Source organism: Epinephelus lanceolatus, chromosome 22 (genome assembly GCF_041903045.1).
Source record: "Epinephelus lanceolatus isolate andai-2023 chromosome 22, ASM4190304v1, whole genome shotgun sequence".
NCBI classification, from domain to species: Eukaryota; Metazoa; Chordata; class Actinopteri; order Perciformes; family Serranidae; genus Epinephelus; species Epinephelus lanceolatus.
The window spans coordinates 17,574,662-17,592,500 of record NC_135755.1 but is presented as its reverse complement, the minus strand read 5'-3'; the positions used below and the strand labels follow the sequence as shown (position 1 = coordinate 17,592,500).

Genomic DNA, 17,839 nt, shown 5'->3' with positions numbered 1-17,839 from the left:
CTGTGAAGTGCTGTAACGTTTAGTTGATACAAAACACACAAGCCATGTTTCCATCAGCCTGTTTAGATGCGCATCTAGAAGTATCGCATCGGAAAATTATGATGGAAACACCAGAATTCGAATTAAAATCGCCTGATTCACACAGACTAAAATACGCTCGCTCTAGCCGGGTTTTGGTTGATTCGAAAAAATGTTGATTAACAAAACGGGGGATGGAAACAGTAATGTTCGAATTAAGTCTGACGTAGTGCACCTCTCTCCATGGTGATATCCACACTCTGGGTCGGGAAGGCGGTAATGCATTTACAAGCTGGCTGCCAACTGCCAGAAAACGTAGAAGGAGAAGAATGCGAGACTTGTTTTGTTTCCGGTTCTGCGGAAAACTCGTGCGAGTTCGTAGTTTTCACCAAAGTCCGTACATTTAATGGAAACACACAGGATTCGTATTTCTTTTAATGCGCATTTCCCAATGATTCGAATCACTACAGATTAGCCTAGCGACGAGTGGAGATTTCCTCTGCTCATATGAAGCCAGGATAAATCACACACAAGTCTTAAAATGCTGTTTTTGTGGAGGCTTTATTGTCTTCACAATTTATTGTTTCTTATCTGTGAAATTAAAGTAAATAAAAGCTTTGTTTCCACTGAGGGAAATGGTTTCAGCTTACAGAAAGAGACAGGAGGTCTGTGTCACCATGACGTGTAGTTACATTCTGGGGAGGTGCACGTCAGGCTATGGCACATAGATGTAGAGCGTAAAGCATTCACCCAGGTGTTGTGTTTCCATCAATGCCAATCAGAGACGGAGCTGATAAATACCCATGACTACTGCAGAGTCATTTGACCTGGGTGTGAATGCCAATTTGAACCTTTCCCATTACATTAAAAAGCCGGCTGACAGCGAGTGTAAGTGGCAGTGGCAAAGGGGCATTAGTGTCTACAGGAGTAACTGAATGCATCAAAGCTAATACACTCCACACCACAGTGATCCTGACTGTCACTAAAATTTACATAACTAGCTTTAGCATTAGCTATTGTTATTTCCCAGCAGCTATTATGATCCCAGCGCATCTAAATCTACCTTTTATTTCAAAAACTGTAAATGTATGCAATTGTAAAGACTGTGGAATTTTAATATCATGAATAAGGAGACACTTGAATAAACTCACTCTTATAAAAACTCTGTGTACAGTACTCTGAGGAAAAAAAATAGATATACATTTTCAAGTTTGAATCATTCGGAACAAAAAGAAAGAAGAGGGAAGTCCCAGGACAAACAATCGGGATTACTGAGTGGTTGATTGGTACCCACGAGGGAGAGGAGTTATAGTTTTTCCAAAAAATCACTAGATTTGTCTTAGGTGCTTTTTTATTTGGAAAAAAGTCACTTGAGAGGTCTAAGGCCTTGTTTACACAGATACAGATACAAATAAAAACAGATTTTTATTTATCCCATATAAAAAAAATTCAGGTTTACACGATGAGTTATGAAAACAATGTCCTTGTTTACACAAAAAGGCAAAAACGGCAGCTTCTTGCTGCAATTAGCATGCTAGGCCAGTAGGTGGCGATACACCATTTGTCAAACACCATAGAAAAACATTCTGCGCATGCACAGTGCTTTGTTTTTTCTCTTGGCGCTAGTGATAAAAACAATGATAAACTACATTTTAACCTTTATGTAGCATAGTTAGGTGCTATGCACTTACTAATATTGTGCACAGAAGACGTCTTTGTGCGTCGATGTAGCGGTGATGTTGATGCAGCAGTGCTAAGTTTATTTGTAAGCTCGTAAGTAGTCCCAAAAGTGTTAACAAAACGTAAACAACCCGGCATATAGCCGCCATTGCTGTTGTGGTTACCAGGCGATTAATGGGCATGCGCGAACTGGGTTGCAATGTCATAGTTTTCCAAAATCTCCATCTTTCCTGTTTACACATCTCCATAGAAATGGATATTTTTAAAAACTTTCACTATGGAAACCGTTTTTTGAAAATCTGTTTTCGTCGAGAAAAACGCTGGTTATGTGTCAATTTTAGGTGCAAACACAAAGATAAATACCGTTTTTAGAAATATACGGAAACGTATAAACAGGCTCTAAACCCTTTTTAAAATGATGGACTGTTGTTTCAATTATCCAATTTAAATCCATCTAAAATACAAAATGTGGTAGCTACAGCAGTTGTTTTGGCAGCAGAAAGCTACCTTATGTACGGTGCGAACATGGTGACAGTGCCCTGTGGCGCTGGCATTTCCCCATAATGACCACAGGAGATCCTTGTTTGCATAATCCTGTATATATCAATCTAGAATAAAAATCTTAACAGCTAGAATATTAATTCTCTTTGCAGCAGAAAGCTAAGGCTCCTGTCCTCCGTGTCATCATGCTGTACGCTCGTGATGACATTGTTACATAACATGTGGTGCAAAACTGCGCAGATAACTAATAATGTTAATGCTAATAAAAACAAGCATATCTTAAAAAACTAAATAATATACATAGTTCAAATATTGAGAAATTTAGAAATCTTTTGTATCAGAATGTTTTATGTGTATTTTTTTTTAATTATTTAAATTGATTTCAATACTTTTATCTATAATTATGGTTTATTGACTTATATAACCTTTTTGTCACAGCTCGAGTTCCTTCGCTGTTTTTTTTTTGTATTTCATTCCTTCATGGTGTTTCCTGTTTTACTTTGAAACTCACATCTCCTCTGGTTTCAGATCACTTCACTTCCTGCCCCTGTGTGTTTTCCCTCCCTTTTGATGACTTCACCTCTGTCTGATTGTCTGATTAGCCTCACCTGTGTCTCGTTATCCTCCAGTGCCAGTTCATCATAGCTCCTTGTGTGTCTAGCATTCCAGCCTTTTGTTTCGCTGTGTTTTTTCCTTGTTTTGTTTTTTTCTTTAGCCTGTTAATTGACTCTGCCTCATCCCTATTGGATTTGTTTGCCTCCACTGATTGTCCTTCTGTGTACCGAACCTACGTTTTGACCAGTAAAGACTGTTAAGGCCCATTTATGCTCAACGTTAAATACGGATCCGGATACGGACGGAGCCTTCTGTCCATGCTCCGCGTTCATTTCGTCCGTATTTCTGCACGTTTCCATAAAGCTTACGGATACGGGCCAAACGGAGCAGTACCACCGGAAACCGTGGGGACAGTTTTGCTGTCACTACCCGATATGTAGCTCTAGTGAGACACAAAGAAGAAATAACAATTCAGTTTCTCTCATCGGCAGTACTAGAGAAAAGAATTCTCCGTCTTCCAGTCGCGATGTATTTAACGGCCTCACCGACCACCGCCTCCTACAACGCTGCCTCTGTTTTTGTCTTTTATGCAAGAGGTACATTATCAATATCTCCTCCACAGTCGCCATGTTTGTTTTTGAGTTTGTTGTTGTCATAAACTTTTGACTCTGGGCTGCCTCCTGGTGGATATATTGGTTAACATCCATGCCAACGTAAAGGGCGCATGGAAGTATGTGGGCAGTGGCGGTAGCATCGTTTGAAACGGACGTATACATTTTCGTACGTAAAGGGAGCATAAATGGGCCCTTTTTGTATCTGAACTGTCTCCAGAGTGGTGCATTTGAGTCCACTCTCACCTGGGTCACCAGTTGTTACAAGTTTAGCTTAGGTTGTACAGGTTTCAGGGACATGAAGTATTTGAAGATACCTTTGAAGGTCCTTATACGAGTTGTGAGGTTTGACCTAACAATTACTTTATGCTGTTTGGTTATTCTTCAGCATGTTGAGGGAAGTGAATGAGAGAAAGAACAGATGCTTCTTCTTACATAGGGGTAATAACTAAAGGCTTTGGTTTCTTGACCCAGCTGTACAGATAGAAGTATGGGAACAGTTTCTCTGAGAAAGATTCTCCGGTGAAGGAGTAAATGTGCAACTTCCTGTCAACATCAAAGAAAGAGACTCTGCCTTCATTATAGTCCAAATACACTCCCACGTTGCTTGGTCTGGGACACAGATGGAGGGCTGCATAGGTTGTACAATGAACTTCATAATCGAGGCCCCTCTTTCCTATGGCAAAGAAGCCATTTTCTCTTTTCAGGGTTATCCTCCCTTTTTTGGTAATGGTCTCCTTTGCAACGCCGACGTCCCAGTCTGTTCTCAAGCCCACTTGGACTTCCCAATAGTGACGCCCAGAGGTGAAGCCCTTCGTCCCTAAAATCATGGGTTGGTTGAACCTGTCTGGGTCGTCAGACCATGGGGGGCTTGCAGCTTTGTTGTACTTCAAACATTTCCCATGGTCGGACACCACAAGGTAGCTGCCAGCTGTAGCTGAGTCAAAGGTGACGGACTCTGAGGAAATGAAGTTCAGTTAAAGCGCTCATACTTCATAATAACTTATCAGAAAAGTGAGTACAGTGTATTTATGATCTCACCTTTATATTGTCTCATCCTGGTTAGTTCTGACACAAGTAAAAAAAAAAAACACACCTCAGTTATGGAAACTCATAAAATGGAGACATCCTCAGTGATGAAGCAAATGCAGCTGATCCTTACCCGTGTCTGTCAGAGTTTTCAGTTCTGATTGGAAAGTGTGCACAAGATGAGTCATGGCTCTCCTCAACGTCTGCACATACAGGTCTGAGTAAACCCTGATCTTAGACCAGTCCTTGGTGTCTGATGTGGTGCTCAGGCCCAACAAAGTCTGCAGTGATTCACAAACACATGATCATGAGTGGCACAGGGTTATATTTAATCTCTTTTTAAAGCCAACCAGCTGCACCCAAGCAGACATTTTGTTGTAGTCATTTGTCTTGACACATGTATAACACAGCACAAAGACTGGAAACTGAGGGAAACCACTTGTCTCACCCTGTCTTGTAGTAAATCCACCTGCCAGCACCTCTAATGGGATGTTATACTTCTGCATTGAATCGATGCTGTACCTACAGCTACGGCGTACCCTACGACTCCACAAAATAGCATTTTAAGTCTTATGTGTGAGATATCCTGGCTTCATATGAGCAGAGGAAATCTCAGCTCATTGCTAGACAAATTTATACAATGTAAAATGCCATAGGCTTGTGCTAATAACGTTAGCATGTTATATTTGTTTGGAAAAAACATGAGACAGTTGTATTGTCAGTGAACCTTGTGAGCTGTAATGGAGCAGAACTTTGTAACGTTTCCTTTGTTAAATCTTGCTGTTGTCCCTGGTTTCATATGGGTAGAGGAAAAGTCTGCTAGCTGCTAGGCTAATTTATACAATGTAAAATGCCATAGGCTTGTGCTAATAACATTAGCATGTTATATTTGTTTAGAAAACGTGTTTAGTATAAGAGTTGTTTTGTCAGTGAACCTTGTGAGTTGTAATGGAGCCGAACTTTGTACCGTTACCTTTGTTAAATGTTGCTGTTGTCCCTGGCTTCATATGAGTAAAGGAAAAGTCTGCTAGCTGCTAGGCTAATTAATACAATGTAAAATGCTATAAGCTTGTGCTAAAAACATTAGCATGTTGTATTTGTGGGGAAAATGTGTCCAGATAAGTGTTTTGTCTGTGAATGCTGCGAGTTATAGTGAAGCTGATTTGTGTACTTGTGTTTGAAATTGACTCTATTAAGCCATGTTTAATGTGTGTTTAATGTGTGTTTTGAATCAACTAAACTTTACAGCACTTCACAGAAACCTCCACCGCCGACTAGTGTTTTGGAGGCGTAACTGCAGAGTGACACAGACACACCACCGCACAAGTAATGCTCACAATGGCGCATTGACTGACCTGCAGAAGGTAAAAGTAGTCATCACTTTGTGAAAGCTCCTCCAGCACACAGTGCTTCCCCTGCAGTTGGCTGATTTCCTCCTGCAGTTCTCCAATCATTGCTTCATCTTTCTCTTGGGATTTTTGGAGCTTCTTTTTGATATTAGATCTCAGTTTTGTTTGTGCCACTTGTACATGATTTATCAGAGTGTTGAAGAGCTTATCACTGTCATCTATCTCCTCATTTGCTTTTTCCTATAAAAATAAAATGTCATTAGCATCGATTTTTCTACGTATTTATAAGTGTGCAAAAAAAATTCCAAGTACTCACTTTGCTCATTTCAGAAGAGTGGGTGAATTCCTTTATCTTTTCCATCCTGTCATCAATCATCAACTTGATGTTTGCCATCTTGGACTCAATGTTTTCCTAAAATAAAAAACGTCATTGAGCCGGTCACTCCTTTATTTAGGGTTCAGTTTATTCTGAGGTATTTAACAAAATACTTACTTTCTGCCGAGCCCCTTCTTCTTCAACAGGCACCATGTCGTGGTTTTTGTGGTCCGTCTCACTGCACAGCAGACAGATACACACCTGTTCCTCCCTGCAGAAAACCTCAAGGATCCTCTGATGCTTCTCACACACCCTCTCCTCCAGATTCTCCACCGGGTCCACCAGCTTGTGTCTCATCAGGGAGGGAACTCTCTGGTGAGGCTCCAGGTGGGCTTCACAGTACGACGTCAGACACAACAGGCAGGACTTCAGGGCCTTGAATTTGATCTCTGAGCAAACATCGCACTTCACCTGCCACGGTGCATCAGCGCTGCTTTCAGGTTCCTCAACTTTCCTTTTCTTGATGCAGACTGAAATCTCTTCGATGACTGTGTTTGTGGAGATCTCGGGCCTTATGTGGAATCTTTTATGACACACCGGGCAGCTGCATAATTCACTCTGGTCCCAGTGCTCGCTCAGGCAGGTCTTACAGAAGTTGTGACCACAAGGTGTGGTGACCGGGTCGCTGAACACGTTCAGACAGATCGGACACTGGAAATGATTCTCCGGCAATGAAGCAAGGACACTGAAGGAAGACATTATGGAATCTCTGTGGGAGAGAATGCAATTTTTATGCTTTATATATCTGTGTTTTAGGGCATGTTAGCAGCATGTGTAACATGACATTACATCACGTTTGCCTTACACTGAACAGAGACACAAAAGCTGCAAAAAAAAGAGCCAAAAAGTTAGATAAAACCTTGAAATCAGATCTATTTTTAGGCTGTTTACAATGCAAATCCAGACCCGCCCAATGACTCACATTCACATGAATCGACTTGCATATTTTAATTCTGCATCACATTCTTGCAGTTCTGTATTCTAAGATTAAAAACAACAGAAAAACATCAAAATGTGTTTAAAAAAATGACTCACCTGACTCCCCGTAGTTCTTCTGCCACTTCCAGAGGCCTAAACTGTCTCTCACATGCAGAACCATACACTGTAAGTATAGCACAACAGACAATTCAATACTCATCATCTCGAGACGAGCACTGAGAGGCTGAGGCGGCTCCAGTTACTGTAGTGGGTGTGGTCAAGTGACATAATTTTACTGAAATGAAACTTAAAGTATTTCCCAAAAGTCCATGTAGCCAGAAATAGTGACCTTTGGGAATGTTTGAGAGAACATTTATTGTCATGAATCATGAACACACTTCTCCTCAGCATACAACCTTTACAGCATCAATCACACTTTATTAAAAATCAACATGCAATCATGAAATCAGGGAAATAGAAACTACACTTTGTTTGATGTTTTGAAAGTCATGCATTAAGAGGACTAGTTTATTTTAGGAAATATGCTTGTTCACTTTCTTGCTGAGAGTTACATGAGAATATTAAAACCACTGTTGTGTCTGTATGGTAAATATTTTTAGCTTGACATGAAGACCGGAAACAGGAAGAAACTGCAAGCCAGGCTCTGTCCAGTTGTAAATCCACCCACTAGCAACTCTACAGTTCATGAATTATGTGGCATTCTACAGTGCTGAACAGTGAAGCTAACGTGGACATGATAAAAACTGCAGTTCCTCTAATGGCCACTTGAGGCTGGCTCCAGAAGTGAGTCAATCCCCATAGACGCCCATGTTAAAGTGATAGTTCAGGTTTTTGGACATTAAGTTGTGTGAAACGCTGACCATCTGTAGCTCTGATGTGACGGTGTCACTACTCTCAACGAGACTCCTGCTCTGAGAAATCGCCCGTAGCTTACCGGAGAAAAAGTCGTTCTGAAGATGTACGGGGGACACGTAACCAAAAGGTTTTAAGCTACAATAAAATACGCATGTGTTTTGTTAGACTATTTCAATAATTTTAAAACATCCCCGCATTACGTCAGACTTTGCTATCAATTGGGACTATTTTCTGGCCAGTCACTCCGCCATGCAGGCCCGCAAAACAGCACGGCAACAGAAATCAATTAGACAGTTCAACACCATGCCGTGCAGGTGCGCAGGATAGCAATGGCTAACGAAAATTTCATCGGCTGTTTCCAAGAGAGAACCAGTAGGCTATTATTAGTGAGGAAAAAGATGTACTAGCCCTATATATACCTACTACTACAGCGCAAACACCGGCTCAGGCTCACGACACACCCTCGTCAGCTGCTGTAGGTAAACAGAGGAACACCAAAATGGTGCGAACTTGTGATTTCCCCAGCTGTGGGAATAAAAACATCGCCGGCTCCCAGTTCCATCGGTTTCCTGTTACATTTGTAACCCGTAGGCAACTCTGTCTTGCGGGCCTGCACGGCGGAGTGATACTGGCCAGAAAATAGTCCCAGTTGATAGCGAGGTCTGACGTAATGCGGGGAGGTTTTAAAATTATTGAAATAGTCTAACAAAACACATGCATACTTTTTTGTAGCTTAAAACCTTTTGGTTACGTGTCCCCCGTACATCTTCAGAACTACTTTTTCTCCGGTAAGCTACGGGCGATTTCTCAGAGCAGGAGGCTCGTTGAGAGTAGTGACACCGTCACATCAGAGCTACAGATGGTCAGCATTTCACAGAACTTCATGTCCAAAAACCTGAACTATCACTTTAACATTTTTTTGCCCTTCAACAACAAACCCATATGGTTAGGTTTTGCCAACAACTGCACATGGTTTACTTTAGGCAACAAAAAAACAGAAACCCTTTTGTTGTTGTCCTGATGCCTTTCTTCCTGACGCCACCGAGTGCCGTTAAACAACAGGTAACGGCTACATATCATGCTGATGTGAAAGAACTGCCTTTCTCATCACTGTCTGATGGCGGAAGCCACTGACTAAGTGGCGGTTTTCAACGACTTTGATGTAAGACCGGGTTGAACATTCATGACAACTGTGCAGGGGGGATTAATTTATTCATAACTCCCCCATTTACATTTTATTAAGGCTAAAAGTTATGTGTAATTAAGGGTGAGGCCACTTTGAGTGACAGGCTGTCTGCGAGGCATTGCTACCAATCAAATCAGATGAGTCAGATCCATCCCTTGCTCCTCCACGGCTACGCCCTCTCGTTCAAATATGGTCACCTCAGGCTACAAAAAAACCAAGATGGCAACATCCAAAATGCCGAAATTGAGGCTTCAAAACAGTCAAAACAGCAGTCCACAAACCAAGGGCTGATGTCACACTAGTTATACACACACTAGTTTTATACAGTCTATGTAGTTATCATGTCAAATCGTGTTTGTTTAATCCATACAAAACATGAAGAAATATCCTTGAACATAACAGCCCCATTAATGCTAAGCTAAGCTAACTGCCTGCTAGATTTAGTTTACAGCTATGACAGTGGTAATGATTATCTAAAACTGCAATTCTACCACACACATCACGTAAAGGACCTTCATGTTGTGTTCACACCTGGTGCAAATAAAACAATTCGTGTGAGTGAATTACATAAATGACAGGTCAATGTACAAACATGATTAGACCCAAATTCCCACTGGGCAGCGCAATGGACGCAAAGCAAATTAAGCTGCAGGAATGAAGCAAGTGGCGCGATTTTGTGTCATGCTTATTTGCAAAAGCTAAAAAAAAATAGGAACTTTGGAGACCGATTTGCACTGCGATAGCCAATCAGCATTGAGATTCACTAAGGATGTATTCCGTTGAGGATGTACCGGAAGAATTTCATTAATCGATTCAGCGATTTCATTGTCATATGATTTGAGTTATTCATGCATATGACGCGAGTTAACACAAAATATTCTAGCATTCAAACTTGTGCTAATAATGGGATGTGAAAATTCATTGTGTTGAACACACCATAAGAACCATACATAACCCTTACAGACATGTAAACGTAGATCTGTTGCATTTCCACCACAGACAGTACTTGTTACTAAACGGCAATAGCCATGTCCCTGCTCCATCGAGCTCTTACTGTATTCCCTCTTCCTTGGCTCAGAATGGAATGGTTCTATTGGTACCATCCCCAACTTTAGACAACGGAAACGCAAAAAATGTGTATGTTTTAATGTCTAACAAACAAACTGAACCAGATGTCTTGATGGCAACAAGGCTCAACCCTCAGAAAGAAAGTGAAGATACATATTTCCTGAAATGTTGAACTATCCCTTTAAGGCTTTGTGGAACCTTCATGATCTGACATGAATACGTAATGTGTACAAATTAATTTGTTGAACTGAATTATACATCTAATGAACATACACAAAACATAAAACAGAGAATTTCATCCAAACAGGTTTGGCTACAACAAATCACAGTCAGTTTTCACCTTCAGTGTTTTTACTGTCAAACTTTGTCCTTAGCTTTGCTTGATCACAGTTTTTTCATTCACAGGACAAATCACGAGGGTATCAGAAGCTTTGTCGCAGCAGTACAGGTAGAAAAAGGGTAAGATCTTCTCCATGAACTTATCTTTGAATGTGTAAATATGAGTCCAAGCTCTCACATCATAAAAGGACACTTGCCCCTCCTCGTAGTCCACGTACACACCCACTCGCTTGGGCTTGGGGTTGAGGGTCAGAGCTATTGGCGGAGATGTTGACACCCGGTACCCTTGGCCTTTCTTCATGGCAAGAGCCCAGTATCCCTGGGTGGTGCTTACAGAGATCCTGCCCTTTCTGTTGACAGAAGACCTGGCTACACCCATGTACCAGTCATCCTTGTCCCCCACCTGAACTTCCCAGTAATGTCTCCCTGAGGTGAAGCCCTCGCGGCCCAGAACAATGACCACTGTGTCGAAGCGTTCAGGATGGTCTGGGAGGTCCTGCCATGCACCCAGGTGTCTCACCTGACGTCTGTCCTGAGAAAGCTGCAACCACGGGTTGGCTGTGTCAGGGTCCAGAGTGACATCCACTGCAGAAACACGAGACATAAAGGATTTGTGGTTGGCTGCAGTTGGAGAGTTTTTTAAAAGGATTATAGCAAATGCAAAAAAATAGTTTACCTGTATATTTGGCAATCTTCTTGATCTCTGTAAGAAGCAAAAGATGAGATTCATTTAAAATACACCATCTCGAGCTCTCATCTTATAATCAGAATGAATAAATATATAAGAATGTCAAAGGAAGTCGTACCACTTTCAGACAGTTTTTCAATCATTTCATTCAATGTTGCCTCCAGTTTGGACACGGCTCTCCTGATCATGCCTACACATATGTCAGTGGGAACACTGGTCTCAGACCAGTCTTTGACAGAGGGAGGAGTGCTGAGGGCTGGGTAGCTCTGCAGAGAGATGGAGCACAAGAAATGACTCAGAAACAAGTTCACTGAAGGTGCAGCCAGCGATTCTAATCCAGGGAAGAAGTATCTCCTCATGGTCCGCTAGCTGTCCCCGCATTCTCACTCCCAATTTATCAATCCTTTTGGTCAGTGGTCCTACATGTCAAACTATGACACTCTAGGTACCCTTCCAGTGTCCGTTTTGGAGGTTCAGGCATACATGTCAATTTCCACTTGTTACATGAATCAATTTTCACAGGAAATGTACAGATCCATCTATTTTCCATCCACAGGGGCAGCAGGCCAAGCAAAGCACCCCAGACGTCCCTCTCCCCAGCAACACTTTCCAGCTCCTCCTGGGGGACCCCAAGGCGTTCCCAGGTCAGACAAGATATGTAATCCCTCCAACGTGTTCTGGTTCTGCCCTGGGGCGTCCTACCAGTGGGACGTGCCCGAAATAGTTCTAGAGGGAGGCGCCAAGGAGGCATCCTGATCAGCAGTCCGAACCACCTCAACTGACCCCTTTCGACGCGAAGGACCAGCAGCTCTACTCAGAGCTCCCTCCGAATGTCCCAGCTCCTCACCCTATCTTTAAGGCTGAACCCAGCCACCCCACGGAGGAAACTCATTTTGGCTGCTTGTATCCTCAATCTCATTCTTTAGGTCTGTACCCAGTGTTCATGACTAGCGCAGCGTCTGCAGTGATGTGGGGGCTGTGTCAGATCGTCATGGTGAAGAGAGCTGAGCTTTCGATTAACTGATCCATCTATGTCCCAACCCTCACCTATGGTTATGAGCTCTGGGAAAATGTACAGATGACGCCTGTTAAATGCACACGGTCTCCTTCAAAATAAACTGGGTACTTGCAAAGATGTTCAGATGCCTAACATCTCAGTCGTAGACGGACTGGATTCTGAAATAGAGATCTGATACCCAACTATGCCCAATAAAACAAATGCTCTCCCTTACCTTTAAGAAGTGAATATGGTCGGTCCGAGCCACGTTTTCTAAATCTGTATTCCTCCTCTTCAGTTCGACGATTTCCTGCTCCAGTTCAGCGATGAGGCCTCCAGCCCACCTCTCCGTCTGCCTCTGCTTCTCCTCAATGGCCAAAACCAGCTCGCTCTGAGTCTTCTGGATGGAGCGCACCAGCTCTGAGAAGACCTGCACACTTTCCTCCACCTCTCTCTGAGCGCTGGCCTGAACATACAGACAAAAATATAATGAATAATAATCTTGATGTCAATATATTTACTACTAGCATTGTACCAGGAAACAGTTTGTAACTCACTTTGTTTTGTTGCACCGAGTGTTTGATCTCCTCCACCTTCTGCACTCTGTCCTGGATCATCTGCTGGACGTCTATTTCTGTCCGCTTTAGCTGCGCCTGCACAACATGATTTCACACATGTTCATGACATGCTTACAAATGATATCTATAGCTCTACTTCTACAGATGTAATTTAGTCCTGGCTTCAGATACGAAACACATGGCACTGCTCAATGCCCATGGAGCTTGTATTGGGATTTCTTCTACCACAGTAAAAAGTGTCAGTTAGCAGATACGTGTTGTCATCTGGGTCAAATATATATATTTTCTGCACTTTTATTTATCTGTGTTACTGTCTCACACTGAGTGTCTCTTTGTCTCTGTGAGGAAACTTCACTGGGATCAAACTGTCTATACATGTGAAAGGTGTATATCACTAATCAAATAACTCCACGAATGTGGTTTCTACCTTGAAAGCTGCTCCAATGACAGATATTTGTCCAACTAAAGCTTTGATTTTTCATCTGTCTGACCTTTTTCTCTGTCCACTCCCTCTCCACGGGGACGGTGTAGTGCGCCCTGTGGTCCGTCTCGGTACAGAGCACGCACACACAGGTCTGATCCTTCTTACAGAACAGCTCCAGAAGCCGTTGGTGCTTCGGACACATCCTGTCCTCCATATTGGCAACGGGCTCCATCAGTTTGTGCTTGGTGAACCTGGACGAGTGAGATTTCAGGTGCTCCTCGCAGTAGGAAGTCAAACACACGAGGCAGGATTTGACTGCTTTTGGCCTGCCGTTACCCAGGCAGACATCACAGAGGACTTCCTCCCACAGAAGAGGTGGGAGTGAAGAGGAGGGAGGTGGAGGTGGGGTTTGAGGTGTTGGAGAAGCAGCGATTTGAGGCGAGGGTGGAGGTGATGTCTGGGGCAGAGGAGGCGGTGGCGGACCCTGAGCTGTGACTTTGGGTGATCGTGGAGGAGAGGTTCTGGGCGGTGGCACAGGGGGGATCAGCGGTGGTAACTCCTCTTGTGATGGCATTTTCTCTGCTTTCTTGCTCTTCTCCTCCTCTTGCTTCTGCTTCAGCTCCTCCAGCACCTGCTGCATCTGATCTTTCTCCAAAAGCCTCTCCTCATCCTCCTTTTTCTTTCTCTCCATCGTCCACTTCCTTTCTCCCTCGACTTCCTTCTCCTTGCTCACCTTTTCCTCCGCACTTCTAACCCTGATCTCCTTGAACTGCTCTGCGATCTCCCTCAGGACCGTGTTAACACTAATATCGGGCCTTTTGTAGAAAGACTTCTTACACATAGGACACTGGTACAATGGGCTGGTTTTCCAGTATCCCAGGATGCAGCTCTGGCAGAAGTTGTGTCCGCAGGGGATGGATACAGGGTTGGTGAAGACGTCCAGACATATGGAGCAGTGCACCTGCTCTTCTGAAAGGTTCCCAGTAGAGGCCATTCCTGCACGGCGGAGAGGCAGGGTCATTTTCAGCGCAAGCAATGGGGCTCTGAACGGGGCATCAAACCTGCTGTGATATTGAGGTCGCTCGGGTTAGATGGCGGGATTTTATTTGGGGTCATTTTCATGCAAACTTACCAAGCAAAGCATGACAGGACTCATTTATCATCACAAGTTCAAGCCAAAAACATAGGTTCAATTGAAGGTTGTACACTGTAACATTAAATTAAACTGTTTTTCTTTCTTTCTTTCTTTCTTTCTTTTTTTTTTCTTGCTTTTGTAATAAATGAGCCCTTATGAGTCTTGGGGGAGTGTTGTTAATTTTTGGGTTATTTAAAAATTCTTTTTTAAGTTTCTTAAGCTTGACTGATAACAGATTTTTGATGCTGATCTGATAACAATCCTCTGACATTCAATTTGAATACAAACACACAACATAAGCAAACATTTTAAAAAAGGATTCCTCAAAATTAGGCCAAAATATACACTGGGTGATATTTTACAGCTGGAGAAATAAACTTGCAATGTAATTGCAACACTGTTTTTAATGTCCCTTCAAAAATATTTTGAAATGTACTGCAAATATTCATATTTATATGAACCACTACCAGTATATTTGATATATTTGTGATAATCTAATCTATGTATGGCTAATTTTGGCTACTAGAAATCAAAATTTTAACTTAAATCTTTGCTTTGTAGACAAGACATTTTATCTTTACTTTAAAGGTCCAGTGTGTAGGATTCAGAGGGATATATTAGCAGAAATGGAATACAATATAATAAGTATGTTTACTTGAGTGTATAATCACCTGACAATAAGAATCATCGGGTTTTCCTGACCTAAGAATGAACCGTTTATATCTCCACATGGAGCGTATCCTCATCCATGGAGATCACCAAGTTGTGCCACCATGTTTCTACAGTAACCCAGAATGGACAAACCAAACACTGGCTCTAGATAGGGCTATTCATGTTTTTTTCATGTCAGCCATTGTAGTGGAGCAGTGTCACAAACTTTTTTTAATGTAAAACTGTTTTTTCAGTGTTTTAGCACCTTAAATCACCAGGTCCGTTTGTTTTGGAGAGGGACAGTCCTATGCAGATAATGCAGGATCTATTTTTGTAAGCTGAAACCATTTCCCTCAGTGGAAACGAAGCTTTTATTTACTTTAATTTCACAGATAAGAAACAATAAATTATGAAGACAATAAAGCCTCCACAAAAATAGTGTTTTAAGTCTTGTGTGTGATTTATCCTGGCTTCATATGAGTGGAGGAAATCTCTGCTTGTCGCTAGGCTAATTTATACAATGTAAAATGCCATAGGCTTGTGCTAATAACGTTAGCTTGTTGTATTTGTTTGGGAACTTGTTTCATATAAGACAGTTTTTGTCAGTGAACCTTGTGAGTTGTAATGAAGCTGAATTTTGTAACGTTTCCTTTGTTAAATATTGCTGTTGTCCCTGGCTTTATATGAGCAGAGGAAAAGTTTGCTAGCTGCTAGGCTAATTTATACAATGTAAAATGCCATAGGCTTGTGCTAAAAACATTAGCATGTTGTATTTATGGGGAAAATGTGCTTTGTCTGTGAATGCTACAAGTTATAGTGAAGCTGATTTGTGTACTTGTGTTTGAAATTGTCTCTATTAAGCCATGTTTAATGTGTGTTTAATGTCTGTTTGTGTGTTTTGAATCAACTAAACTTTACAGCACTTCACAGAGAACCTGCTGCCGACTAATGTTTTGAAGGTGTATAAGTACTTGCTCACACCGGCGTAGGCTACAACTTAGGCTCTGCATAGAACTGATGCACAAGTATAAATCCCACTTAGTTCGGCTCCCAGTAAAACTCTCCTGAACGTCTGGAGCTCAAATTATAAGAAAAAAAAGGTTAGCACACATTAGCAGGTGCTTGGCTAGCGGCTCTTCCGTAACGAGCCCAACAGTGATGAGAAGCTGCTTTATTCTGTGATTTTAGTGGTTTAAGTCACCTGGTCCATTTGTTTTGGAGAGAAGGACACCTCTGCGGACAGTTCAGCTCCCCGTAAAAAAAACTCCCAAACAAAGAACACTGAAAGAATTGTAAGCAGGAGAAGTTTCAACTGGTTGCAAACTGCAATCCATACCACTAGATGCGCCCAAATCTCCCTAATCTTACTGGAGCTTTTAAAGTTACTTCAAACATATTTTTGTATTTACTTCAAATATTCGTAGTGACAGCAGACATACGCCACTACCAATACATTTGTGATAATATTGGCTACTACAAAAGAGTCTCGTGTTGCCTCAGACCTTTCAGCTTGTTGATTTACGTCTTTACTTGAGCTTCAAGCTAAATATATCACTGGTGTTTAATTAGTTTAAAGGCAGCATGAGTTTGACTTTTAACACAAGCAGCTCTCTGCTTGAGGCCTGGATATTCATGGCACACCAGATTAGCATCTATCCAAAAATATTACTGTAGTAACTGACCTGTCTTGCTGTGCTTCCATGCTCTTAACAATAATCTGACATATTTTGACATGAAAACGCTTTATGCCCTAAGAAATACAAACTTGTAGCTACAATTGAAGTCTTCTGTTGGATTTGAACTGCAACAACAAAAAGGTTGTAGCTCATGTCAGAGCTCTTAAACAGCCAAACAGTAATGACAAAATAGAAACAGCACTCCCCTAAGAGACCTAATAATGCATAGAGAAGCAGATGTGACAGTATAGAAATGAAAACGCAGGACAGGACCGACAGAAAAGCAGAGATATGGGGACACTCACCAGAGAGCAGCTGCCTCAGGGCTCCGCTTGTACACTGACACATGAGACAGGTGGTTACCACTGCCACCTCCAACACACACACACACACACACACACACACACACCTCAGACCCAAAATACACCCCCCTCCCTCTCTTTTTACCCCAGATACAAATTTATACCCCCTGGCCATGGCCCTCAGAGCCCCAGGAGGAAAGACTTTAACCCTTTGGACAGCAGTTCAGACGTAACAACAAAAGAAGTTCCAGTTTGTTAAAGCTCATTATGTTTGACTTCTGTTAAGAGAGTCTGAAGTTGAGTCCGTGTTGATCCTCAGTGGCTATAACTCTAGTTTTTTTTAAAGGCACAATCTTTTATTTGTGTAATTTGAGATGTTAAAAAGATTATGAGCTTTAATTTGGTATCGCAGGGCTAATCTAATGTTTGTCTGGTGTATCTGCTATTTTGTCCAACTCCTGCAGGTGGGGCTATTGCTTTATATTATGGCGATGATTTGACCTCCCAAGGTGGTCTGATTTCGGTTGGCTTCAGAGGGGTCTGAGTGCTCTTGGAGTGTTCACAGATGCGCAAAAAATGCTGAGTCACTGCTCTGAATACATTTAGAGGGCTGAAAAGGACCAAGTGTGAAAACACTCTTAATGTCTAGTGTTTGTTTTCAGTCTGTCTCTATGTGGCCTTCTGGTTCCTCATGAGTTCCTCTGAGGCCTCATGAACCACTGTCTTTATTCTCTGAAGCCACCAGATAGCACTGTCTGTTCAAAAAACATTTGAAAGCACACTTCATTGCCAGTCCTTCAGCCTTTATCTTTAAACCAATACAGCCATCTGGTGGGGTCAGAAAATAAAGAAAGTGGTACATGAGGCTTCATTTGGCCATCA

At 42.1% G+C, this 17,839-nt stretch overlaps 1 protein-coding gene across 1 annotated transcript in view; it reads right to left on the bottom strand.

Annotated features, from left to right (window-relative positions):
* LOC117250528 (uncharacterized) overlaps positions 1 to 17,099 on the bottom strand; it is a 17,850-nt gene extending 751 nt beyond the window's left edge. The window contains exons 1-14 of the mRNA XM_078164113.1: positions 16,961 to 17,099; positions 13,261 to 14,189; positions 12,749 to 12,844; positions 12,427 to 12,657; positions 11,313 to 11,460; positions 11,183 to 11,209; positions 10,541 to 11,091; positions 7,155 to 7,246; positions 6,237 to 6,828; positions 6,060 to 6,155; positions 5,750 to 5,983; positions 4,528 to 4,675; positions 4,407 to 4,433; positions 1 to 4,323 (exon numbers count right to left, since the gene is read on the bottom strand). The exon at positions 1 to 4,323 is cut by the window's left edge and continues 751 nt beyond it. Coding sequence (XP_078020239.1) covers positions 3,797 to 4,323; positions 4,407 to 4,433; positions 4,528 to 4,675; positions 5,750 to 5,983; positions 6,060 to 6,155; positions 6,237 to 6,828; positions 7,155 to 7,246; positions 10,541 to 11,091; positions 11,183 to 11,209; positions 11,313 to 11,460; positions 12,427 to 12,657; positions 12,749 to 12,844; positions 13,261 to 14,189; positions 16,961 to 17,003 — 3,741 coding nt within the window. The 5' untranslated portion in view covers positions 17,004 to 17,099 and the 3' untranslated portion in view covers positions 1 to 3,796. The remainder of the gene's footprint in view (positions 4,324 to 4,406; positions 4,434 to 4,527; positions 4,676 to 5,749; positions 5,984 to 6,059; positions 6,156 to 6,236; positions 6,829 to 7,154; positions 7,247 to 10,540; positions 11,092 to 11,182; positions 11,210 to 11,312; positions 11,461 to 12,426; positions 12,658 to 12,748; positions 12,845 to 13,260; positions 14,190 to 16,960) is intronic.
* Between the last annotated feature and the right edge of the window lie 740 nt (positions 17,100 to 17,839).